A 27,094-nucleotide genomic window follows, 5' to 3' on the forward strand; every position below is an offset into this window, starting at 1 on the left:
ACCAATGGCTTTACAAATTGTGAGTTCAATTATATTTTTTTACATTCAATATGTTTTTTACAATTATTTTAGTTTTGACAGTACCACGTCCGATGCGGGTTTATTGATTGAAATGTGCCCCAACATAGCCTGTTTTGTAGTGACAAATTGAGGTGGTTCAATGCCCAGTATTGCGCAAGTCTGTTTCTGTATAGTAATTTTCAAGCCATGGACATGTGGCGACATCAATTATTGTATTTTGAGAGGTATTTATTGAAGTCGGACTAAGTAAGACATCACTAAAGGCCTAGGTGGGAAACGCCACTGACTCCTATACATTTTCTAGTTGGAGATTATAAGACTGCGGTGGTACCAGAGTGCTCCAGCTCACAAATTCTTTTGAGATACGAACAGTCACTTGGCAAATTGTTATGCCATCAGCTGCGAGCAAAAACCCAGATTACGTGCCTCCCCACTGCCAGTTGGCGTGGCGAATGTCACAGTGAACCCTGTGAAATCTGACGAAAACATCTAGCGTCTGATTCACTTGCATTAGTCAATGGCGATAACTTTGTTTTTCCAACAAAGGGTCAGAAGAAATGAGTGTAAGGGACAGTGCTAAGAAGAAAAAGCGGATGATATTCACTGAATGAAATAAATAAATCATCAAAAAACATGGCTTAGCAGTAGGAGCATATCACCGCGAGTCTGCACCAGACTGACACAAGATGAGTCAATAAAGGCTATAATAGCGCCAGCCAAAGGGCCTTAAAAATGGTCGGCATTTATCAATAAAAATATAGAGAAGCAGCTCACAGAAGATACTGTAGGAGCCTGCTCCCTAAAGTAAAATTATGTACGTTATTACATTACTTCATAAAATTACTGTAGTTTGTAGGACATTCTATGAAGTTGTGTTTGATCCACGGGTGTTTTGACAACTTAAGCCGGGGGTCAGCACCCCGCGTCTCTAGAGCCGCATGCGGCTCTTTAGCGCCGCCCTAGTGGCTCCCTGAACCTCTTTAAGAGATGTGTAAAAAATGGAAAAAAATTAAGAAATTTTTTTTTTTGTTTGTTTTAATATATTTTCTGTAGGACCATCATGACACACACATTCCTAATTGTTAGAAATCCCACTCTTTATATTACACATGCTTCAGTGATGAGAGTATTTGGCAAGCATCGTTTTGTCCTACTAATTTCAGTGATCCTTGAACTCATCGTAGTTTGTATACATGTACAACTTTCTCCTACGTTGCCACGGAGAGAAGTGTTTTACGCCACTCCTTTGTCTCATTTTGTCCACATAATGTTTTATGCTGTGTGTGAATGCACAAAGGTGAGCTTTATTGATTTTGTTGATTTGCTGGAGTGCTAACCAGGCATATTTGGTCAGAGCATGACCGCAAGCTAATCGATGCTAACATGCTATTTAGTCTAGCTGTATGTACATATTGCATCATTATTTCTTGTTTGTAAGTACAAACCCCGTTTCCATATGAGTTGGGAAATTGTGTTAGATGTAAATATAAACGAAATACAATGATTTGCAAATCCTTTTCAACCCATATTCAATTGAATGCACTACAAAGACAAGATATTTGATGTTCAAACTCATAAACTTTATTTTTTTTTTGCAAATAATAATTAACTTAGAATTTCATGGCTGCAACACGTGCTAAAGTAGTTGGGAAAGGGCATGTTTACCACTGTGTTACATCACTTTTTCTTTGAACAACTCTCAATAAACGATTTGGAACTGAGGAAACTAATTGTTGAAACTTTGAAATTGGAATTCTTTCCCATTCTTGTTTTATGTAGAGCTTCAGTCGTTCAACAGTCCGGGGTCTCCGCTGTCGTATTTTACGCTTGATAATGCGCCACACATTTTCAATGGGAGACAAGTCTGGACTGCAGGTGGGCCAGGAAAGTACCCGCACTCTTTTTTTACGAAGCCACGCTGTTGTAACACATGCTGAATGTGGCTTGGCATTGTCTTGCTGAAATAAGCAGGGACGTCCATGAAAAAGACCTTTCAGCATTAATGGCGCCTTCACAGGTGTGTAAGTTACCCATGCCTTGGGCACTAATGCACCCCCATACCATCACAGATGCTGGTTGCTGAACTTTGCGTCGATAACAGTCTGGAAGGTTCGCTTCCCCTTTGGTCTGGATGACACGATGTCGAATATTTCCAAAAACAATTTGAAATGTGGACCCGTCAGACCACAGAACACTTTTCCACTTTGCATGAGTCCATCTTAGATGATCTCGGGCCCAGAGAAGCCGGCGGCGTTTCTGGATGTTGTTGATAAATGGCTTTCGCTTTGCATTGTAGAGCTTTAACTTGCACTTACAGATGTAGCGACGAACTGTATTTAGTGACAGTGGTTTTCTGAATGTGGTGATATCCTTTAGAGATTGATGTTGGTTTTTGATACAGTGCCGTCTGAGGGATCGAAGGTCACGGTCATTCAATGTTGGTTTCCGGCCATGCCGCTTACGTGGAGGGATTTCTCCAGATTCTCTGAACCTTTTGATGATATTATGGACCGTAGATGTTGAAATCCCTAAATTTCTTGCAATTGCACTTTGAGAAACATTGTTCTTAAACTGCTTGACTATTTGCTCACACAGTTGTGGACAAAGGGGTGTACCTCGCCCCATCCTTTCTTGTGAAAGACTGAGCATTTTTTGGGAAGCTGTTTTTATCCCCAATCATGGCACCCACCTTGTTCCCAATTAGCCTGCACACCTGTGGGATGTTCCAAATAAGTGTTTGATGAGCATTCCTCAACTTTATCAGTATTTATTGCTACCTTTCCCAACTTCTTTGTCACGTGTTGCTGGCATCAAATTATAAAGTTAATGATTATTTGCACAAAAAAAAAAAGTTTATCAGTTTGAACATCAAATATGTTGTCTTTGTAGCATATTCAATTGAATATGGGTTGAAAATGATTTGCAAATCATTGTATTCCGTTTATATTTACATCTAACACAATTTCCAAACTCATATGGAAACGGGGTTTGTATATTTGAGCTCATTTAATTTCCTTTACTTATGTTCTCTGTGTATTTAATTTATATTTGCATGTCTCGTGACACATTATCTGTATGTAATATTGGCTGCATTTCTCGTAGTTGTTTATGTGCCATGTTGTTCCAGACCACAGCAAACATTGCCCAGCTTGCAAAGATTGTAATACATCCATTAGAAGAAGACAGCCGGCAGTTTCCCTAAACATGGACACAAACTTTTTGACTCGGGGGCCGCATAGGGTTAAAAAAATTGGGCCGGGGGCCAGGCTGTGTATATATATATATATATATATATATATATATATATATATATATATATATATATATATATATATATATATATATATATATATATGTATATATATATATATATATATATATAGATGTGGGCTCTGTACCGAGGATGTCGTTGTGGCTTGTACAGCCCTTTGAGACACTTGTGATTTAGGGCTATATAAATAAACATTGATTGATTGATTGATTGATATATATATATATATATATATATATATATATATATATATATATATATATATATATATATACATATATATACATATATATATATATATATATATATATATATATATATATATATATATATATATATATATATATATATATATATATATAAATATATATATGTATATATGTATATATACATTGTCTTTATAATCCGTTTTGTCATTTAACATTAATTAACATTGATGTTCATCAACATTTAACATTGTCACGGTATCGATGGGAAAATTCATTTTTAGACAATATGATTTGCCTGAGCGACTAGGAGACACCAAGAGTAACAAGCGGTAGAAAATGGATTAGAAAGGAAAGATTAAAAAAAAAAAAGAAATAAAAAACTTTTTTTTTTTTTTTTTTAACTTGGGACTTCCTATGGGCCGGATTTTGGATGCTGGGGGGCCGGATCCGGCCCGCGGGCCGTAGTTTGGGGACCCCTGATCTATACCTTTGGCCATTCTGAGCCAATAATTTCCAGAAGTTTTCTCATCCTGTGAGAAGCCTTCATTTTACTAATGATTTCCAATGTTGCAAAAAGGTGTAGATTAAAAATGAAAATACAACATTTCTCTGATAGTAGGCTAATATAGACACTTACATCATGTGTTGCCTTCATTATAACACTTATATAAGGATTTTAATTTTTTGCGGCTCCAGAAAGATTTTTTTTTTTTTTTGGTTCAACATTTTTGGTTGCTGACCCCTGACTTAAGGAAAGGGGTCACATTATGATTTGTTTTTCTACATTTAAGGTTCTTTGGTCAACATTTTGCATATATTATGTTTTACAGACCATCTTCTAGCAGCTTTCTGATCGTCTCTTCCGTATGCGTCATATGAAACTTACTTACAGATATGAGTTAGGACTAGAGCAATACGGACATGGACGATTATAAAATCGATTAGTAAATACCAACAATCAATAATCGATGTATTTATTGTAAATAAAGTAATGCAGACAGTTCTAAAATTTGACTAACTGCAGCAAACCACCCCACCGAGAGATCAGACCAGCTCCTTTATTATAGGGCTCTTACAGTACGTTCCAGTTTTGCACACATATCCATGAATTTAATAAATGTAAGTCAACTGTTTCTTGTTTCAAATGCACTGTTTTCAAACGTTGCAAGTGATAAACGCTTACTTAGTGTAAGGAAAATAAATTGCATCAATATATACATAAATTAAAGATGCATCAATAATAGCTCCTGAATCGTAGTCGTAATGGAATAGTGAGGTGGCCAAAGCTAGAACTATACTTTACTTTGTATTAGAAATGGCAACAGCGAAGGATGCATGTGCATGTAAGAGCCAATCTTCCCCACAACAAGAGGATAGAGGAAAAGAAGGAATTTATTGACTACAATGTCGGACTACAATGGTGGACTGGTGCTAAACTCTTCGTTAATCTCTACTAGTGTTGCCCCGATACCAATGTTTTGGTACCGGTACCGGTACCAAAATCTATTTCGATACTTTTCTAAATAATGGGGACCACAAAAATGACATTATTGGCTCTATTTTAATAAAAAATCTTACGGTACATTAAACATATTTTTGTTATTGCAATTTTGTCCTTAAATAAAATAGAGAACATACAAGACAACTTATCTTTTAGTAGTAAGCATACAAACAAAGGCTCCTAATTTAGCTGCTGACATATGCAGTAACATAGTGTCTTTTATCATTCTATCATTTTGTCAACATTATTAAGGACAAGTGGTAGAAAATGAATTATTAATATACTTGTTAATTTACTGTTAATATCTGCTTACTTTCTCTTTTATCATGTTCTCAAAAAATATTGATGTAATCATAGAAGTGTCGACTAGATACGCTCCTGTACTTGGTATCATTACAGTGGATGTTAGGTGTGGATCCACCCATGGCGTTTGTTTACATTTTGACGCCGGTGAGTTACGGTGTGTGGTGAAGCATGTTTAGCTATTCCTCGTCCTGCAGGGATGATACTTGTAAGAAACTTACTTTATTTGTCGCCATGGAGGCGAGGATTAGTGATTTAGAAGTAGCTAAAACACTGCTGAGTGCGGCTGGACTTTAGCCGCTAGCTAGCTAGCCATGTCTTAAAGCACCTCTTCCTGAGGTTATTGCTTCACCTTTATCGTCAGTTTTTAAGTCAAAATGCATCTGTTCTCCTTTTTCTGTCTACACACCTAGTCTGCTTGTAAGTACTCTGTGATTGTGCGCTGCCGAACATGCTCCTCTGCTCGTAAAACCAGCAATGTCACGACGTGAGAGGCGGTATAGTACCAAATATGGTTCATTAGTATTGCGGTACTATACTAGTACCGGTATACCGTACAACCCTAATCTCTACCATATATGGAGATATCGGCTGACGTCACCAATTGGACAAATGTCACAGAAGGGGCACATTCCAAACGGCTCGTTTGCAGCGAGTGTGAAGGGAAGCGAGATTGTTTTGTTAATATCGCCGCCATGCCTCAATGGTTTGATTAAAATGTTTCGGGATTTATGCAGATCATAAATATACAAACCAGGTACCAATAGGTAAGTAAAGTTGGTGTTGCATAACAGGTCACCATTAAATAATAGTAGTAGTAGTAGTAGTTGAAAAGCATAAATTACACAAAAACTAAATGACCAAATTACACAAAGCACACACATGGGCCAATGAAAAACTAACTAAACATTGTGGAAGATAAAATAACATACTTTTTTTTTTTTTGCAGACAAGCGGCAGGAGGTACGCACTTTCTAAGTCGGGAGTGGAAAGGTATTGATCTCAATGTCAGGATCAGTTTTCTATATTTATCATCATTGTAAAGTCTCAATTTGAGCTCCAACAAGTGCATTGGGTGCTGTTGTTTCGTTCCTACCATTGTATAATTTCATATGTCCAAGAATTTTGACTGCTACCTTCTTACTGCGTCTTTTTTTTTAAAAAGCAAAATCATATTCATTCATTTGTTTCTTAAACAAAGTGACTTACCTTAATAATCATTTCAAAGGTGAAGACGCCGGTAAACACGTAGTCAAAATAGCGCAGAACCTGCAGGAAAGCAGACCGACTGAATACACTTCCATAAAAAGTAGACTTGTGTTACTTTGTTGTAGAGACGAGGCTTTTCTCACTGCAAAAAGTCAGTGTTCAAAAAAAAAAAAAAAAAAAAAAAAAAAAATTAGGGGTATTTTATTTGAACTAAGCAAAATTATCTGCCAATAGAACACGAAAATTCGGCTTGTCAAGACTTTCCAAAACAAGTAAAATTAGCTAACCTCAATGAACCCAAAAATGACTTAAAATAAGTATATTCTCACTAATAACAAGTGCACATTTCTTGGTAGAAAAAAAAGAGACCTTTTTGCTTAATATGTTGAAAAATATTCTTAAATTAAGTAAATGCTAGTGCCATTATCTTGACATAATGATATGCGCTCGGCATCATGATTTTTTTTTCATGCTTGAAGTAAGAAATTATTACTTTAAAAAAGTAGTTTTATACTTGTGAGTGTTAATGACACAGCTTTGCATCAGTTGATATTCTAGTTTTAAGCATGTTTTACTCAATATACACTACCGTTCAAAAGTTTGGGGTCACATTGAAATGTCCTTATTTTTGAAGGAAAAGCACTGTACTTTTCAATGAAGATAACTTTAAACTAATCTTAACTTTAAAGAAATACACTCTATACATTGCTAATGTGGTAAATTACTATTCTAGCTGCAAATGTCTGGTTTTTGGTGCAATATCTACATAGGTGTATAGAGGCCCATTTCCAGCAACTATCACTCCAGTGTTCTAATGGTACAATGTGTTTGCTCATTGGCTCAGAAGGCTAATTGATGATTAAAAAACCCTTGTGCAATCATGTTCACACATCTGAAAACAGTTTAGCTCGTTGCAGAAGCTACAAAACTGACCTTCCTTTGAGCAGATTGAGTTTCTGGAGCATCACATTTGTGGGGTCAATTAAACGCTCCAAATGGCCAGAAAAAGAGAACTTTCATCTAAAACTCGACAGTCTATTCTTGTTCCTAGAAATGAAGGCTATTCCACAAAATTGTTTGGGTGACCCCAAACTTTTGAACGGTAGAGTAGGTCATAAAATCTCAGCAACAAGCTGTAATATCTTACTGAGATCATTTAGGACCAAAACCCTTAAAACAAGTAAAAACACTCTAACATAAAATCTGCTTAGTGAGAAGAATTATCTTATCAGACAGAAAATAAGCAAACATCACTCTTATTTGAGATATTTCATCTTACTTAGATTTCAGTTTTTGCAGTGCTCTTATCCCTAAAGGCTCTCAGCTTGTGCTTTATTATGCAAAAATACTTGAAAAAATTCTAAACAGCAAGCATCACACATTAATTGCCCCCCATCAGTTCACAGAGCATCATTTTGTAAAACCAATTTTCAATGGTGTCTCATTTTTATGCAATTACAGCTGCTGTGTAGTTGAAGGGGGTATTTATTAAAAGGAAACTCATTAAATCTAATGACATAAATAGTCTGGATTTTTGCACCGGTGAGTCAGTCTTAAATATCGGCGGAGAATATTGAACTTCTATGAATGCACAAACCTTGTTCCAGTCAGAGGTGGTTGATACGGGGTCCTCTGCGGCGAGGGCAATGCTACTTGCGGCTATGACCAGCAGGATGGACATCTCAAAGTACCTGAGGTTCACTATGTAGTGACATGCTCGACGCATCCTGAGGGCAAACAGCACAGCAAACAGTGAAGACAACACAGTGCATCCAGAACATATCCACAGCATTTCACTTTTCCTACACAGCCCTCTTCCAAAATGGAATGGATTTTTTTTCCCCTCAGAATTCTACACACATCTTAATGACAATGTGAACATGCTTCTCTTTAGAAATGTTTGCAAATGTATTAAAAATAAAAAAACAAGAAATCACAAGTACCGTATTTTTCCGACCATAGGGCGCACCGGATTATAAGGCGCACTGCCGATGAGTGGGTCTATTCAGGTCTATTTTCATACAAAAGGCGCACCGGAATTATAGGGCGCATTAAAAGGGTCAGATTATGATTTTTTTCTAAATGTAAAACATTGTGGTCTACATAACATGTACTGGTGGTTCTTTGGTCAAAATGTTGCATAGATTATGTTTTACAGATCATCTTCAAGTCGCTTTCTGAGCGTCTCTTCAGGATGCGCCGTTTTGTGGGCGGTCTTATTTACGTGGCTATTTAAAGGCCTACTGAAATGATTTTTTTAAATTTAAACAGGGATAGCAGATCCATTCTATGTGTCATACTTGATCATTTCGCGATATTGCCATATTTTTGCTAAAAGGATAGAACAACGACGATAAAGTTCGCAACTTTTGGTCTCTGACAAAAAAAAGCCTTGCCTGTACCGGAAGTAGCGTGACGTAGTCAGTTGTTCGCCTCCTCATATTTTCCTATTGTTTTCAATGCAGCTAGAGCGATTCGGACCGAGAAAGCGACAATTACCCCATTAATTTGAGCGAAGATGAAAGATTTGTGGATGAGGAACGTTAGAGTGACGGACTCGAATGCAGTGCAAGACATATCTTTTTTCGCTCTGACCGTAACTTAGGTACAAGCTGGCTCATTGGATTCCACACTCTCTCCTTTTTCTATTGTGGATCACGGATTTGTATTTCAAACCACCTCGGATACTATATCCTCTTGAAAATGAGAGTCGAGAACTCGAAATGGACATTCACAGTGACTTTTATCTCCACGACAATACATCGGCGAAGCTCTTTAGCTACTGAGCTAACGTGATAGCATCTGTCTCAAATGCAGATAGAAACAAAATAAATAAATCCCTGACTGGAAGGATAGACAGAAGATCAACAATACTATTAAACCATGTACATGTAACTACACGGTTAATAATTCTCAGCCTGGCAAAGCTTAACAATGCTGTTGCTAATGACGCCATTGAAGCTAACTTAGCAACCGGACCTCACAGAGCTATGATAAAAACATTAGCGCTCCACCTACGCCAGCCAGCCCTCATCTGCTCATCAACATCCGTACTCACCTGCGTTCCAGCGATCGACGGCGCGACGAAGGACTTCACCCGATCATCCGTGCGGTTGGCAGCTAGTGTCGGCTAGCGCGTCTGCTATCCAAGTAAGTCCTCCTGGTTGTGTTGCTACAGCCAACCGCTAATACACCGATCCCACCTACAACTTTCTTCTTTGCAGTCTCCATTGTTCATTAAAAAATTGCAAAAGATTCACCAACGCCGATGTCCAGAATACTGTGGAATTATGAGATGAAAACAGAGCTATTTTGTATTGTTTTCAATGGGGTACCGATATTTCTGTTTCACTGCATCTCCTCATCCGTGGCTCAATAATGCAACAACAACGCCGGAAATGTGTCCCGTGAAAAACCGTCTAATAACTAAAGTTCCATGTGTGAATTATGTAAACCCACGACAGTTTTTAGCGCCTTGATAGCTAGTCTACTAACAGATACAAGTAAGAACTTTACGCTACTTTATATTAGAAATGGCAACAGCGGAAGATGAATGCCACGTAAGAACATAGAGAAAAAGAAGAAGTCGTCACGGACTACAATGGCAGACACGTGCACATTTTCAGGACTAATGCAGATCTCAAATACAGATTAGCAGGCACCAGAAGGTAAGAAACGTTGGTTTTGCATAATATTGCAAAACACAACGGCAGGTAATACTCATCGGTGCCATTTTGCGGTCCTTATACACACACACCATAATAATACACGTATTTTTAATGCGCCGACAATCCATCAAGTGGTGCAGCTTCATAGCTTACCAAAGTAGTACCAAAAACATTTTGACATTTTTTTTTAGCGCCGTGTGTAATTTTCTCAATTGAACATTTAAAGTTTTGATGTTGTTTACTGGCGCCATCTAACAGTTTACATGTATCTCTTATGTATGATTGCCATCTACTGGTCACACTTATCATTACACCATGTACCAAATAAAATTGCCTCGAGGTCGGTAAGCACAACCAGAATTATGCCGTATATTAGGCGCATTAAAGGGGTCACACACACACACACACACACACTCACACACACATATACAGTTTTTGATCATCACTTGTGGGGACCACACTTTCTAGAGGTTGCGGAGGCATAAAAAAATTAGGTAAAATGGCCACTGCCCAGTTAGCTCATACACATCTTTAAATCTCTGCATTGATGAAGTAATGTGCTTATCATTCTTACTGGGGACCCTGGGGAAAAAAGAGTTTTAATGGGGACCAAATTTAAATCATTTTGCATGATTCACACAAATTTGTACGTGACTACTGAGGACCATTTAAAAAATAAAAAAAAAAGTTCAAATTAAATATGACATGATCTTCAGAATACAGCACTACAGCTGTCCTCTTATAGGAAGTTTCACCACTTAAATGTACCAGCTACGGCCCGGTGAGGGGGCTGCTGTGCAATATGTCTCACAATCAAACTAACCAGTAAACATGTTTTATGGGCCAAAGCTTAAAAATCACTTAGGCATCTTCAGAATGGATCTGACTATCATTTAAAAAGGTTTCCCTTTAGGGTACCTGTGTTTTTGTCCCCATACCGTCAGAGGTCCCCTAAAGGTGACTGTGTAAACCAGGGGTCACCAACCTTTTCGAAACCAAGAGCTACTTCTTGGGTACTGATTAATGCGAAGGGCTACCAGTTTGATACACACTTAAATAAATTGCTAGAAATAGCCAATTTGCTCAATTTACCTTTAACCCTATGTTATTATTGATAATTAATGATATTTATCTTTGTGGAAACACTGATCATCTTAATGATTTCTCACAATTAATATATATAGAAACCAGTGGCGTGCGGTGAGGTTAATGTCTGGTGAGGCACGACTGCATCATCACAGTCAAATTTAAAAACATATGAACCTGCAGTGCAGGTGTACCTAATGTTGTGTCCCTGCGGTCGTTCGCGGCTTCTCCAGCGCGAGCATTGTTGTTTTTGCACTTTTTGGCTTCTTGTTAAGTGACTTTTTTTTGGGTGGATTCGGTCTTGCATGTGGAGGGTTTGGGTGTGGGCTTTGGTTGGTGTGGCCGCGGCGCTCCCGTCGGGCGGTGCATTCTGCGGCGGAGGTGCTTGGCACCAGGAGGCGGGGTTATGAGACGAGCCTCACACAGTGCGTCTTCGCAGCAGAGTTTTATGAATGCTCAGCACTAAAAATATGTTACACACATACAGTTGTTGACAAAATACACTGTACATTATACACCTCAGCTAACTAAACTATGGAAATGTATAATATAATTCATATAGCAATACAGTCTCACTGCACAGCAAGCCAGCAGTTAGCCGAGTCATTGCGCACAATCCATGTTGAGGCACAACGCAGTGACGTGCCTCAACTGGCTGCTGATCACCGCACCGTCTCTTCTCAGTATTTGAACGGCAAATGTGAAAATAAAAATAAAAATAATCCAAAAATGGTGAAGTTAAATGGAAAATAACTTTAGTATAATCACTGGATACACATAACAATTTAATAAATTTTTTTTTCTTTTTACTTTTTTTTTCTTTCCATGATGGCTGGTGAGGCGGTGCCTCCCCTGCCTCTAGTGACGGCACGCCACTGATAGAAACAGATAAATATCAATATGCAACACTTTATTTTTATATTTTCTCTAAGTGCACATTTTTCAAATTGAACATTTTCAAATGATCACTTTTATGACAGTCTTGTGAAATCACAATATCCCATTTTAACTAGCTAGCCACTAACATTTTTGAACAAATCATGAATTACTTTGCACCATGTTTGTACAAATAATAACTCATGTAAAATACAAAAGTCAACTCTCAAATCATGTCACACTTTGAACTGGACACCAAATCTGTTATCTGTTTCTTTGTCAGTTAGTGAAGACCAAGTCTTTAAAATATTCTCTTGGATTTTTAAATTTTTTTTTAGTTTTGTCTCTCTTAGAATTAAAAATGTCGAGCAAAGCGAGACCAGCTTGCTAGTAAATAAATAACATTTAAAAAATAGAGGCAGCTGACTGGTAAGTGCTTGTCAAGTGTTTTGCTTTTTTCACTGTGCTTATCCCACACTTGAAGTAATGTACCAATGCTGAATGTGGCTTCTGGATTTCACTCAAAAGACCAGACCGTAGTTACTTTTTTCCTTTTATTTTCCTTTAGTTTGCAAGTTTTTCCAACGAAGAAACAGCTTCTGTTTTCTTCTTTAGCAGTCTTTAGCAGTGTTAGTAGACTTTAGTTTCTTTAGCTGTCATTAGCTGTCTTTAGTAGCCTTTAGCTTCTTTAGTAGGTGAAAAACCTTTAAGGACAAAACACCACAAGATTAACATGCTGTAAAAAATCAATCAATTATCAATCCCATAATTTACAATTATTAATCAGGCTATCAAACACTTAACAATTAAACAAGTGCAAGAAAATGGATTAATATTTTCCCTTTGAGTTAATTCAGATTTTAAATAAATTGTCTCAACATAAATGCACCAAGATACATATAAAATACATTTAACACCAGAAACACAATAGATAAATGCAGCAGAAAACCCAATATGCAAATACATAAATACCTAACCAATTAACCACCTATTTTAGATACATATTTAAAATCCATATCCAATATAAATATATTATTAATTTAGCAGTGAATCACTCAATCTTAAACGCTGTCTGCTGGTAGAAAAATACCCATTTTCTATGCCCTCACTAGCAGCCAATGATCCAACACAGTTAAATCCAACACTTTAAGTTGAGCGACTTCACCCTCCTGATGAAGCAAACTGCTCCAACATTTATCAAACTAAGCAAAGAATATCAACACTTCCTTACTAAACAACAGTTACACAAAACACTGTGTGTATTTAGCCTCCAGACTAAGCACGCTACATGCACACAACTACCCCCCCCATCTCACAAGCGCAACATGTGCGCCACACCCACAAAGAGAAATAAAGTGCAATCTTACCGGCTGTCCGTTCAGCTTTTGATTATAGTACACTTTTGGCACAACTCTGTGTTATCTGTAATGAACCAAACCTTTCTCCACTCTGCGCTGGCGTCTTTTGTCCTCCTTTATTTGACATAGCTGTCTAATTACCGGGCTCGCGCACCAGCAGACGAGACGGGAGCGCGCCGCGTTATACCTGCGCGTGAACGTAAACTGATAATGCCGAATTATATACGTTTCCTGGGGTTGCCTAGGTGAATAGGGATGTGGATGTGCTCTAAAATGAAATATAATTTTATTAAGTGGGGTTTGGCTGGTTGCCAAGCAGCTGCAGTTACGCGCTCGCGCATCAGCTGACGAGAGTGCTGCTATTTGAGCTATTTTTAGAACAGGCCAGCGGGCGACTCATCTGGTCCTTACGGGCGACCTGGTGCCCGCGGGCGCCGCGTTGGTGACCCCTGGTGTAAACAGAGCGATGTCCCCATTAAGTAAGCATTGCCAGAACACACACACACACACACACACACACACACACACACACACACACACACACACACACACACACACACACACACACACACACGCACGCACACACACACGGAGAAAATGAAATGATTTAAAGAGCGCCTTAAAGTCTGTAAAATACGGCACATAAGTAAGTATTCACAGCCTTTGCCAAGAAGCTCAAAAGTGAGATCAGGAGCATCCTGCTTCAACTGATCATCCTTGAGACGTCCCTACGGCTTAATTGGAGTCCACCCGTGGTAAATTCAGTAGGTTGGACATGGTTTGGAAAGGCACACACCTGTCTATATTAGGGATGTCCCGATCCAGGTTTTTGCACTTCCGATCCGATACCAATATTGTTTTTGCACTTCCGATCCGATACCGATACTGACCGATACTGGCCTATCCGAGCATGTATTAAAGTTTAAAGTTATTTAGCCTACTTAGTTGTCAGAGTCATGTTGAAAAGGGTTTTTAGTACTCTTGATAACAACTAGCCAGCTGAATTAGGTGAGTTTGAATAATACACAATGGTTGGTAACAAGAAACTGACCTGTTTATTCAAGGATAAACACTAAATAGACACAATTATACATGATAAACAGAAATGGCATCATTGAACTAGGGCTGGGCGATATGGCCTTTTTTTAATATTGCAATATTTTAAGGCCATATTGCGATACACGATATTATCTCGATATTTTGCCTTAGCCTTGAATGAACACTTGATGCATATAATCACAGCAGTATGATGATTCTATGTGTTTTGATTGATTGATTGAGACTTTTATTAGTAGGTTGCACAGTGAAGTACATATTCCGTACAATTGACCACTAAATGGTAACACCCGAATAAGTTTTTCAACTTGTTTAAGTCGGGGTCCACTTAAATTGATTCATGATACAGATATATACTATCAGATATATACTATCATCATAATACAGTCATCACACAAGATAATCACATTGAATTATTTACATTATTTATAATCCGGGGTGTGGAGGGGGGCGCCGGATGTAAGTGTCAATAAGACAGCCAAAAGAGTTTGATATGAGAATAAATCTAAAGTTAAAATATAGGGTAGAAATGCACCCATTTGCAGGAAATGTAGTCTTGATTTTCAAAATTTTCTTTCAAGGCTCGCATGTCTACATTAAAACATTCTTCTTCATACTGCATTAATATATGCTACTTTTAAACTTTCATGCGGAGAAGGAAATCACAACTAAAAAAATCACAAATTTTTTCATACGGTGTTGAATTTTTGCCTCTGCATTTTGATGGTGTGGGCGTGTGGCACCGAATGGAGATAAGCGTCTTGACAGACGTTACAATATTTGAACAATGATGACGAAAACGGTTTTCTCTGTCGTGTCCGTGTGTCGAAAATTGTTATGCGCTTATCTTTTTATTTGATTTTGTGCGGGGCATATAATTGCTATGCTTGAGCAGTGCGCAATTGCACAGGCGCGCACCTTAGAGCATACTTGCCAACCCTCCCGTTTTTACCGGGAGACTCCCGGTATTCAGCGCCTCTCCCGATAACCTCCCGGCAGAAATTTTCTCCCGACAAACTCCCGGTATTCAGCCGGAGCTGGAGGCCACGCCCCCTCCAGCTCAATGCGGACCTGAGTGGGGACAGCCTGTTCTCACGTCCGCTTTCCCACAATATAAACAGCTTGCCTGCCCAATGACGTCATAACTGTAGAATGATCGAGGGCGAGTTCTTGGTTTCTTATGAGGGTTTATTGTTAGGCAGTTTCATTAACGTCCTCCCAGCGCGGTAACAACACACAACAACAGCAGTCACGTTTAGTCTACCGTAAAGCAGTTCTTCTGCCGTAAACAGCAATGTTGTGACACTCTTAAACAGGACAATACTGCCATCTACTGGATAGCCTCCAGAACACTCAAATTCAAGTATTTCTTTTATTTATATGTATAATAAAATAAATATATATATATATAGCGAGAATTAACTGAAAGTCAAGTATTTCATACACACACATATATATATATATATATATATATATATATATATATATATATATATATATATATATATATATATATATATATATATATATATATGTGAAATACTTGAGTTGGTGAATTGTAGCTTAAATATATTCCCCTCTTAGCCACGCCCCCAACCACGCCCCCCGCCCCACTCCAACCACGCCCCCCCGCTCCCCACCTCCCGGTATCGGAGGTCTCAAGGTTGGCAAGTACAGCCCTTTGAGACACTTGTGATTTAGGGCTATATAAATAAACATTGATTGATTGATTGAAGTATGCCTTAGAGGGAACGTTGCTCGCACGGCTGCGCTAGCATCACAGCTAACGTTAGCCATGCTGCTACCTCTCTGCTCGGGGAGGGCGTATACATATGTGACGTATGACGTGACAGTATGTGACGTGTGTAAGAAGGTGCGCTTGCTGTCTGTGAGAGGGAGACACAGAAGAGCCTGTCGTGTAATGCCAGCAGCTAAAAGCAACTGCGTGAGAATCCACAGACCTGTGGATGTGTTGAAGGTGTGCTGGAAAATGCGGAACGGAAAATAGGGAACAGCAGAAAAGTGGAATGTATTATTTGAATCGGTGCGTTGGAAAACACGGACCGGAGTTTTTTTTTTTTAACTGGATCTGGATCGGCATTTTCCCATGCCTTGTTGATACGCATTTTTTGGCAAATATCGGCGGCCGATCCGATCCAAATATCGGATCGGGACATCCCTAGTCTATATATAAGATGCCACACTTGACAGCATGAGCCAAGCCAGAAGTCGAAGCAATTTTGAGACAGAATTGTGTCGAGGCACACATCTGGGGAAGGGTATGGAAAAATAACTGCTACTTTGAAACTCCCAATGAGCACAGTGGCCTTCTTTATCCGTAAAATTGAAGAAGTTTGGAACCACCAGGACTCTTCCTCGAGCTGGCTGACCGACTGAACCAGGGGCCTCAAACTCACGGCCCCTGAGACGATATTTTGCCCAGGCACAAATTCACAAAACACAATGAGCGGGGATGGGCAGGAAGGCGCAGGACGGGATTGGTCTTTACCAACTTGCCAAGAACCCGATGGTCACTTTGTCAGAGCTAAAGCAGTCCTCTGCGGAGAGAAGAGAACCTTATAGAAGGACAACCATCTATGCAGCAATCCACCAATAAGGCTGAAAGACTCTCTTTGGAGGAAACCAGGCACCGCTCATCAGCAGGCCAATCAGTACCATTCTTACAGTGAAGCATAGTGGTGGCAGCATCATGCTGTGGGGATGTTTTTGAATGGTAAGAAACTTACTTTATTTGTTGCCATAGAGCAGACCTGGGAAAATTAAGGCCCGGGGGCCACATGCGGCCCGTTAAACTTTTCAATCTGGCCCGACGGACATTCCCAAATAATTTGTTTATATCTTTAAGATGTTTTCAAATGACCGTAAGTTTTGAACTATATAAAGTATTTCAATGGTTGGAATCTGCAATTTTGCATGATATACTAGTTACTAGAGATGTCCGATAAATGCTTTAAAATGTAATATCGGAAAATATCGGTATCCTTTTTTTTTATTATCGGTATTGTTTTTTTTGTTTTTTTGTTTTTGTTTTTTTAATTAAATCAACATAAAAAACACAAGATACACTTACAATTAGTGCACCAACCCAAAAAACCTCCCTCCCCCATTTACACTCATTCACTCTCATTCACACTCATTCACACAAAAGGGTTGTTTCTTTCGGTTATTAATATTCTGGTTCCTACATTATATATCAATATATATCGATACAGTCCGTAAGCACACATGATTGTACGTGCTGCTGGTCCACTAATAGTACTAACCTTTAACAGTTAATTTGACTAATTTTCATTAATTACTAGTTTCTATGTAACTGTTTTTATATTGTTTTACTTTCTTTTTTATTCAAGAAAATGTTTTAAATGTATTTCTCTTATTTTATTTTATTAATTTTTTTAAAAAAAAGGACCTTATCTTCACCATACCTGGTTGTCCAAATTAGGCATAATGTGTTAATTCCACGACTGTATATATCGGTATCGGTAATTAAAGAGTTGGACAATATCGGAATATCGGATATCGGCAAAAAGCCATTATCGGACATCCCTACTAGTTACTATGGTAATCTAATTAGTTACCATGGTAATCTAAGACACAGCAGTTCAGACGAGGCACCAAGCAGTGTGGGTGGGGAGCGTTTCCACAGAGTGTTTCCAGAGCGGCCAGCCTGAAATGAGGGTGTCAGGGACAGACACGGAAGGAGATTTTTACAACAAAGTTCTAAATCTTAGTGATATATCAGATGTATCAGATTGTATGTTGTTGTTTTTTATTACACTTCGCATTCATATTTCGCTGTGTTTGTTGCATTTTTGTTGTGTTTCGCTTGATTGTAAAATATGTTGATCGAGAGGGGGTGTGACGTTCATATGTTGTCAATATTCAGTGTTTTATCGTTCATAGTTAATATTGTAAGTGCCACATTCTTTATTTTCATGTACATTCTGGGTGTCTCATTCAGTAAAAAATTTTTTAAATTCCATTCCGTTTTTTAAGGTGGTCTGTCATAACATTTTTAGTATTCAATCAGACATTATTTTGGGGTTTTGTATTAGTGTTTCTAAAAATAGATATACCGGCCCTCAGACACATTTTTTTTCTCTAAATTTGGCCCCCCGAGTCAAAATAATTGCCCAGGCCTGCCATAGAGGCTAGGAATAGTGATTTAGAAGTACTGCGCATGGATGTTCGCTAATAGCTAGCTAGACATGTCTTAAAGCACCTCTTCCTGTGAGCATTTCAGTGTTATAGCTTCAACTTTATTGTTAGTTTTTAGGCCAAAATGCGTTCGTTCTCCCTTTTCTGTCTACACACTGTGTCTGCTTGTAAGTACTCAGTGATTGTGCGCTGCCGAACATGCTCATAAAACCAGCAATGACACGACGTGACGTCACTGGTACTTTTCAAACAGAGTATAGTACAGTTTTGATTTATTAGTACCGCGATACTACTAGTATACCGTACTAAAAATCTCTTTCAGTTAAGAATATATTTTGTCATAAAAAACAAAACAAAGAAAACCCTGATGTGGCTTACAGGTTTCACAGTGGAACCTCTGAGGTGGCCGCACTTTTTGTACAATTTTTGTCATTTTTATTTCCTCGAGTATCTAGTATCATTAAAATCCAACAATAAGAATAAAAAAATGTCTATATCAAATAAGGAAAACATGTTCAGTGTACACAAAAATTTACCTGACCTTCCCTTTCCACCATGTTATAATCATGCCACCAGTTATGTTAAAAGGGAATATTTTTACCTTTACTTTTACACTGTTTATAATAGTTACAGTTAATCTGTTTAAAAAAACACAAATAAAAAATAAACCAAGTCAAGGGAATCTACTGTAAATCTCCCATGAGCAGGATAAATATAGGAGTTTTCCAAGGGAGCTTACAGGTTGTCTGGTTTGAAGATGAACATGCTGTCAGGCGTCACGATGTTCACTGGTCTAGTATCGTCAGGCTCCACCTTTTCACACTTGGAGGCTTCAGGTTCCTTGCTGTTGACTGGAGAAAAAAAAGTTGGATGTCGTGATCACAGCAAAAAACAAACAAAAAAAGCAAAACTGCTTGGTGTGCTACTAGACAGTCAACTGTCATGGTCCGATCATATTGATGGTATTTTAATGAAAATGGGAAGAGGTTTAGCCATGGTCAGGAAGTGCTCCACCTTCTTGACATCCTCAACAATGGGTCAAGTCATACAGTCCTTGGTTTTCTGTCATCTTCATTACTGTCCTATAATATGGTCCGCTACGACTAAGTCGGACCTGAACAAACTGCAACTTGTTCAGAACAGAGTGGCTTGACTGGTACTTAAATGTTCTTTGCGCACTAATATTTCATTTATGCATTCACGCCTTTCCTGGTTGTCTGTTGAACAAAAGATTCATTGTAGTCTCCTTATGTTCTTTAGAACTATCATGTTAGATGAATCACCAGATTACTTTTACAAACAGTTTTTAAAATGAAATAACACACATATTCATGACACTAGGAATGCCAGCAATGGCTATTTGGCACTTCCTGCTCCCAGGACCAATCTCCTCAAACATACAGTCATGTATAGATGTACGTATATCATTCTGGAATCGGTTGCCATCTCACATTAAAGGCCTACTGAAACCCACTACTACCGACCACGCAGTCTGATAGTTTATATATCAATGATGAAATCTTAACATTGCAACAAATGCCAATACGGCCGGGTTAACTTATAAAGTGCAATTTTAAATTTCCCGGCAAACTTCCGGCTGAAAACGTTTCGATATGATGACATTTGCGCGTAACGTCAACGGTTGAAGCGGAAGTATTCGGAGCCCATTGAATCCAATACAAAAAGCTCTGTTTTCATCTCAAAACTCCACAGTATTCTGGACATCTGTGTTGGTGAATCTTTTGCAATTTGTTTAATGAACAATGAAGACTGCAAAGAAGAAAGTTGTAGGTGGGATCGGTGTATTAGCGGCGGACTACAGCAACACAACCAGGAGGACTTTGAGGATAGCAGACGCGCTAGCCGAACGACCTCACCTTGACTTCCTCCGTCTCCGGGCCGCCGACCGCATCGGTGATCGGGTGAAGTCCTACGTCGTACCGTCGATCGCTGTAACGCAGGTGAGCACGGGTCGTGATGAGCAGATGAGAGCTGGCGTAGGTGCAGAGCTAATGTTTTTAGCATAGCTCTGTCGAGGTTCCGTAGCTAAGTTAGCTTCAATGGCGTCGTTAGCAACAGCATTGCTAGGCTTCGCCAAGCTGGAAAGCATTAACCGTGTAGTTACATGTCCAGAGTTTGCTAGTATTGTTTATCTTCTGGCTATCCTTCCAGTCAGGGACTTATTTGTTTCTATATGCAGTAAAGCCCGATGCTATCACGTTAGCTCAGTAGCTAAAGAGCTTCACCGATGTATTGTCGTGGAGATAAAAGTCACTGTGAATGTCCATTTCGCGTTCTCGACTCTCATTTTCAAGAGGATATAGTATCCGAGGTGGTTTAAAATACAAATCCGTGATCCACAATAGAAAAAGGAGAGAGTGTGGAATCCAATGAGCCAGCTTGTACCTAAGTTACGGTCAGAGCGAAAAAAGATACGTTCTGCACTGCACGCTAGTCCTTCACTTTCACGTTCCTCATCCACGAATCTTTCATCCTCGCTCAAATTAATGGGGTAATCGTCGCTTTCTCGGTCTGAATCGCTCTCGCTGCTGGTGTAAACAATAGGAAAATGTGAAGCAGTCCTTCCTCCGGTGTCGTCACGCAATTTCCGGTAGGGGCAAGGCTTTTTATTATCAGAGACCAAAAGTTGCGAACTTTATCATCGTTGTTCTATACTAAATCCTTTCAGCAAAAATATGGGAATATCGCGAAATGATCAAGTATGACACAGAATGGATCTGCTATCCCCGTTTAAATTTTTTTTTTAAATTTCAGTAGGCCTTTAATCTCTCACAAAGTAAATTGTCATTCAAGACAGCTTTGAAGATACACCTATTACAGCTGCCCACATGACGTGAATTGTTACCAATGTGTTTAACTAGCTTTTTTATCGTTTTATTGTTTATTGTTGTATTTTTCCTTTGTATAATGTTTGGTAATGCATGTATTCTTTGTATTTTTATTTTGTATGCTCCTATATGGACCCCAGGAAGACTAGCAGTCGCCTTGGCGTCAGCTAATGGGGATCCATTCAATAAACAATAAACAGCCATTGGCCTACCAGCTACCTGTGATTGTGGAGAGCTCCATAGATGCTTCCATGTCAGGCATCTCAACGATCACACTGGAGCTGAGCTGAGATTGATCCAAGTCTTCGTCGTTGCCCTCAGGCACAACAAGGGGACATGGTTCTTCTTCCTGGGGAGTATCTGCCTGCTTTGGGACACCTGCATGGTTGTCTGGTGCCTCGGTGTTCCCGCCACAACTTTGGTCAGCCTGTCTAAAAGGTACAGAGATTAAGAAAGTCATTACAATGACTTCTATTTGTAACTGATGTGGTATCTATTTGTGTATGTGCAACACCCTAACCACATTATTGGGCATATCAAATCTATTTATATGATGAGTATGTATGTTTGCTTCCAAATAAACAATATGAGAGCAACATGGGGCATACTCAAAAGCATTATTAAAAATGGCATTAAGAGAGATTACCCCAATACTTCTCAGATGCAAACGTAAATATTGACAAGATGAAGGAAATAGTAGAAAGCTTCAATAATTACATTGTAAATATTGGACAAAAATTAGTAGAAAGGATTCCAGACCCAGTTTTAACTGAGCACTTCAAATACAAAATTATTCTCACCCAGAAAAGGGTGGAGTGCCATCTCCGGGTTGGGGAGATCTTGCCCCAAGTGGAGGAGTTTAAGTACCTCGGAGTCTTGTTCACAAGTGAGGGAAGAGTGGATCGTGAGATCGACAGGCGAATCGGTGCGGCGTCTTCAGTAATGCGGACACTGTATCGATCCAATGTGGTAAAGAAGGAGCTCAACCGGAAGGCAAAGCTCTCAATTTACCGGCCTATCTGTGTTCCCATCCTCACCTACGGTCATGAGCTTTGCGTTATGACCGAAAGGACAAGATTACGAGTACAAGCGGCCGAAATTAGTTTCCTCCGCCGGGTGGCGGGGCTCTCCCTTAGAGATAGGGTGAGAAGCTCTGCCATCCGGGAGGAGCTCAAAGTAAAGCCGCTGCTCCTCCACATGGAGAGGAGCCAGATGAGGTGGGTCGGGCATCTGGTCAGGATGCCACCCGAACACCTCCCTAGGGAGGAGGCCACAGGGAAGACCCAGGACACGTTGGGGAGACTATGTCTCCCAGCTGGCCTGGGAACGCCTCGGGATCCCCCGGGAGGAGCTGGACAAAGTGGCTGGGGAGAGGGAGGTCTGGGCTTCTTTGCTTAGGCTGCTGCCCCCGCGACCTGACCTCGGATAAGCGGAAGAAGATGGATGGATGGATGGATGGACTTCAAATACACCATATATAGAAATCCCAACTCAATGTTCCTCACGAAAGTGACACAAGAGGAAATAGTTAATCGTGAATAAATGCAAATCCAAGACATAAATCGATTGTAATGGAAGTGATATGGAAAAGTTCATTTATGATATCTCAGGACCATTAATGTGTATCAGTAGCTTATCATTTCAAACAGGCACATTTCCAAACAAAATGAAAATAGCTAAAGTTGTACCGATTTATAGGACTGAAGATACCCACCAATTTACAAATTATAGATCTGTTTTTTTCCTTCCACAATTTTTTAAAATCTGTTCAATAACAGATTGGAGAAATACAACCTCAGAAAAAAAAAGAAACTTAAAACATTCGTATGCACGTATAACACTTAAGACCTTTAGTATAACAGTATGTGGAATTAAATTATGGGATGGATTAAGTAAAGAAATAAAACGGTGTACTAATATGATACAATTTAAGAAACTGTTCAAACTCAATGTGTTTACATAGTACAAATAACTTTTTGATAATTGTATTCATCTCACTATATGAAATATAACTTACTTCACTATTTATTGTTTATTTATTTATTTTGATGTTATTTTTTTTATGGAGTATATTGTGAATAAATTGAGAACAGGAAGTGAACAAGTGTTAGCAATTGCTATTTAATGGAAAAGGAGTAGGATTAAATGGGCTCTGCTCCTTCCTACTCCTTTTCGAACATGTTAAAAAGAGAAACTGGACATTGGGATGTATCATGGAATTGTATGCACGTTCGAAATAAACTCAAACCATAACCACCATAACCATAACCAAATATCGTTTTGGATGGGTATAATAATCCTTGAATTGACTCATGAACCCAGTCGATTGTGTGTAACAAATGAAAAGAAAGGATGGATAAAGAAGTGCAGTACTTGGCTGCAACCAGCAGAAGCACTGTTGACCCAGTCTCAACAGAGCCGAGCATAGAAAAAAGTTTGGCCAACCCAGCTTCAGGCGATCCCCTCAATGATTGGTCAAAAGGAACTCACGTGACTGCAGGGCGCCATGACTGCTACCAACTTTGGCTCATGCTACGTATCTGCGGCAATTCTTTGTTAGTTTTTCGGCATGTAAAAATGTCCTGTTGGGCAGCGAGGGGCCGCTCCACCCGCAAGAAATGCGAAAAACTTTAAGATCACTTTCCTCGCGACCCAGGAAGAAGACAGCTATGGGAGGAGAAGGTTTTCCGCCAACACTAGAAGTGTCTTGTTCAAGGTAAACACACGGCACAACCTCTATGTTTTGTTTCGGAGAGAACACACAGAAGCTAATACAAATAATAACAGAAATTAACAAAGTAATGAGATGATTTGACAAAAACAGACTGTCCTTGAATCTCAGTAAAACTAAGATAATGCTATTTGGTAACAGCAGAAGAGAAAATCAAACACGAATATAAATAGACAAGGTAGACATTGAAAGAGTAGAATAACCCACATTTTGGGTGTAATAATAGATGATAGTAGATTAATACAGTTTGTCTAAGTCTAAAGGTACATGCATTGATAGCACAATGACTAGAAACAATACATAGTTGACATACTCCACACAAAAGTCATGATTTCTCCGTGATTGTTGGTCCAAAGCTATTAAAGATTAGGGCAAAATGAGGGTAATAACTTATATTTTTGGTCGTTCTGTGTATTTTTTTAGTTCAGTTTACTTCAGTTTATGTATTTATATAGCACATTGAAAAAAACAACCCCAGTTGGCCAAAGTGCTGTACAGACATAAGAAAAGGGGCACATAGTGCATACTTGCCAAAACTCCCGAATTTCAGTGCCCCTCCCGAAAATCTCCCGGGGCAACCATTCTCCCGAATTTCTCCCGATTTCCACCCGTACAACAATATTGGGGGCGTGCCTTAAAGACACTGTCTTTAGCGTCCTCTACAACCTGTCGCCACGTTCGCTTTTCCTCCGTTCAAACAGCGTGCCGACCCAGTCACATAATGTATGCGGTTTTTACACACACATGAGTTACTGCAAGGCATACTTGATCAACAGCCATACAGGTCACACTGAGGGTGGACGTGTAAACAACTTTAACACTGTTACAAATATGCGCCACACTGTGAACCCACACCAAACAAGAATGACAAACACATTTCGGGAGAACATCCGCACTGTAACACAACATAAACACAACAGAACAAATACCCAGAATTCCTTGCAGCACTAACTCTTCCGGGACGCTACAATATACATCTCCCGCTACCACCAAACCCCATCCCCACACCTCAAACCCCCCCCACCCCCATCTCCCGAATTCTTTGGTCTCAAGGTTGGCAAGTATGCATAGTGTCACATTTACATCGTAACACGGAAGGATAGATAAAATACAGTAGTAAAATATATCTTCAAAGAAGTGCAGAATATATCACCTAAAATACTAAAATTTAATAAATAAATAAAAAAGGATAAAACAATAAATAAAAACAACCAATAAATAAATACAACCAAGATATCCTGTCTAACTGGATTTGAATGCCAGGGAGTAAAAATATGTTTTTAGCCTAGATTTAAATTGGCTTAGAGACTGGGAGGACCTAATAGAGCACCTAATGTTTAGTTTTTTGCAGTCAAGTGCACGTTTTATAGCCTGCTGGTCACTCAACACCGCATTAATGTAGCAGCAGAGTGCATCAAGTACGGCCACAAAATGATACTTTCACAAACTAAAAGCATGTTTTATTGTAAGTTTATGAGCTAGAGTATGTTTAGAACTTCATTTAGAATTTATATTTTGGCTGATTTTGTCAAGAAAACTGACGTCAAAACAACTGCAATTGCATGTTTCCGGACACAGCCGCAAACGCCTTTGGTAGCAAAGATGGCGCCTCTTGTTTGGTGGGACATTCTCTATACACGGCTCTGAGTTTGAACTTTTTTGTGTCCAGAAAAAGAACAATAGCTTTATCGTAATGCTGAAAAACGTGAAAATCGAAGATAGATGAAGTATCTGAAATCAAGATCAAAAGAGCTTATTTTTGGCCTAAAGGACTAAGTCGAAAGGAGACATTAGCATGCCGATGTCTTACTACGCTAGAAAAAGAGTTCGTCAGTATGCTCTTACAATAACAATGTAGCTACAGCTTGGTTATTATACAGGTTACGAACGTAAATGAAGTATTGAAGGATGCATTTTTAAAGCAACTTAGAGGTAAAATGGATTGCTCCTATTGGCTGCATTGCTAGCCGCCAAAAACGAGCCAATTTTTGCATAAAACTTTTACATTAAAAAAACAACACTTTTTGTCTTCTTGTCTCGCAAAAAAAGTGCAGTTCCCCTTTGAGTGTGCATCCTTAGATATTCCCTCCCTTTTGAGTGGACTTTTTGTTATTCTTATTTATTTTTTGATCTGCGTTGGGGTCCAACTCTGGCTAAACAGATGGTGACAGCTGTCACAGTCTCTGTGTGTCTTTGTGAAAGTGGCCGTGTTTTGGGGGTAGGCTTGGCTCCACCTTCTAGCCAGCTTCTAGCTCCAGATCCCTAATCAACTCACCTGCCTGCCATCAACTCATCACCTGCAGCCTATATACAAACCCTGTTCCCATATCAGTTCGGAAATTGTGTTAGATGTAAATATAAACGGAATACAATGATTTGCAACCCATATTCAGTTGAATATGCTACAAAGACAACATATTTAATGTTCAAACTGATAAACATTTTTTTTTTGCAAATAATCATTAACTTTAGAATTTGATTCCAGCAACACGTGACAAAGAAGTTGGGAAAAGTGGCAATACATACTGATAAAGTTGAGGAATGCTCATCAAACACTTATTTGGAACATCCCACAGGTGAACAGGCAAATTGGGAACAGGTGGGTGCCATGATTGGGTATAAAAGTAGATTCCATGAAATGCTCAGTCATTCACAAACAAGGATGGGGCGAGGGTCACCACTTTGTCAACAAATGCGTGAGCAAATTGTTGAACAGTTTAAGAAAAACCTTTCTCAACCAGCTATTGCAAGGAATTTAGGGATTTCACCATCTACGG

At 39.0% G+C, this 27,094-nt stretch overlaps 1 protein-coding gene across 1 annotated transcript in view; it reads right to left on the bottom strand.

The window, feature by feature from the left end:
* Nucleotides 1-27,094, bottom strand: part of LOC133644665 (voltage-dependent R-type calcium channel subunit alpha-1E-like) — a 495,634-nt gene that overhangs the window by 221,801 nt on the left and 246,739 nt on the right. The window contains exons 22-25 of the mRNA XM_062039342.1: nucleotides 21,806-22,017; nucleotides 19,477-19,588; nucleotides 8,112-8,241; nucleotides 6,515-6,574 (exon numbers count right to left, since the gene is read on the bottom strand). Of these exons, the coding sequence (XP_061895326.1) occupies nucleotides 6,515-6,574; nucleotides 8,112-8,241; nucleotides 19,477-19,588; nucleotides 21,806-22,017 (514 nt within the window). The remainder of the gene's footprint in view (nucleotides 1-6,514; nucleotides 6,575-8,111; nucleotides 8,242-19,476; nucleotides 19,589-21,805; nucleotides 22,018-27,094) is intronic.

Source organism: Entelurus aequoreus, linkage group LG27 (genome assembly GCF_033978785.1).
Source record: "Entelurus aequoreus isolate RoL-2023_Sb linkage group LG27, RoL_Eaeq_v1.1, whole genome shotgun sequence".
In the NCBI taxonomy this organism is placed as follows: domain Eukaryota; kingdom Metazoa; phylum Chordata; class Actinopteri; order Syngnathiformes; family Syngnathidae; genus Entelurus; species Entelurus aequoreus.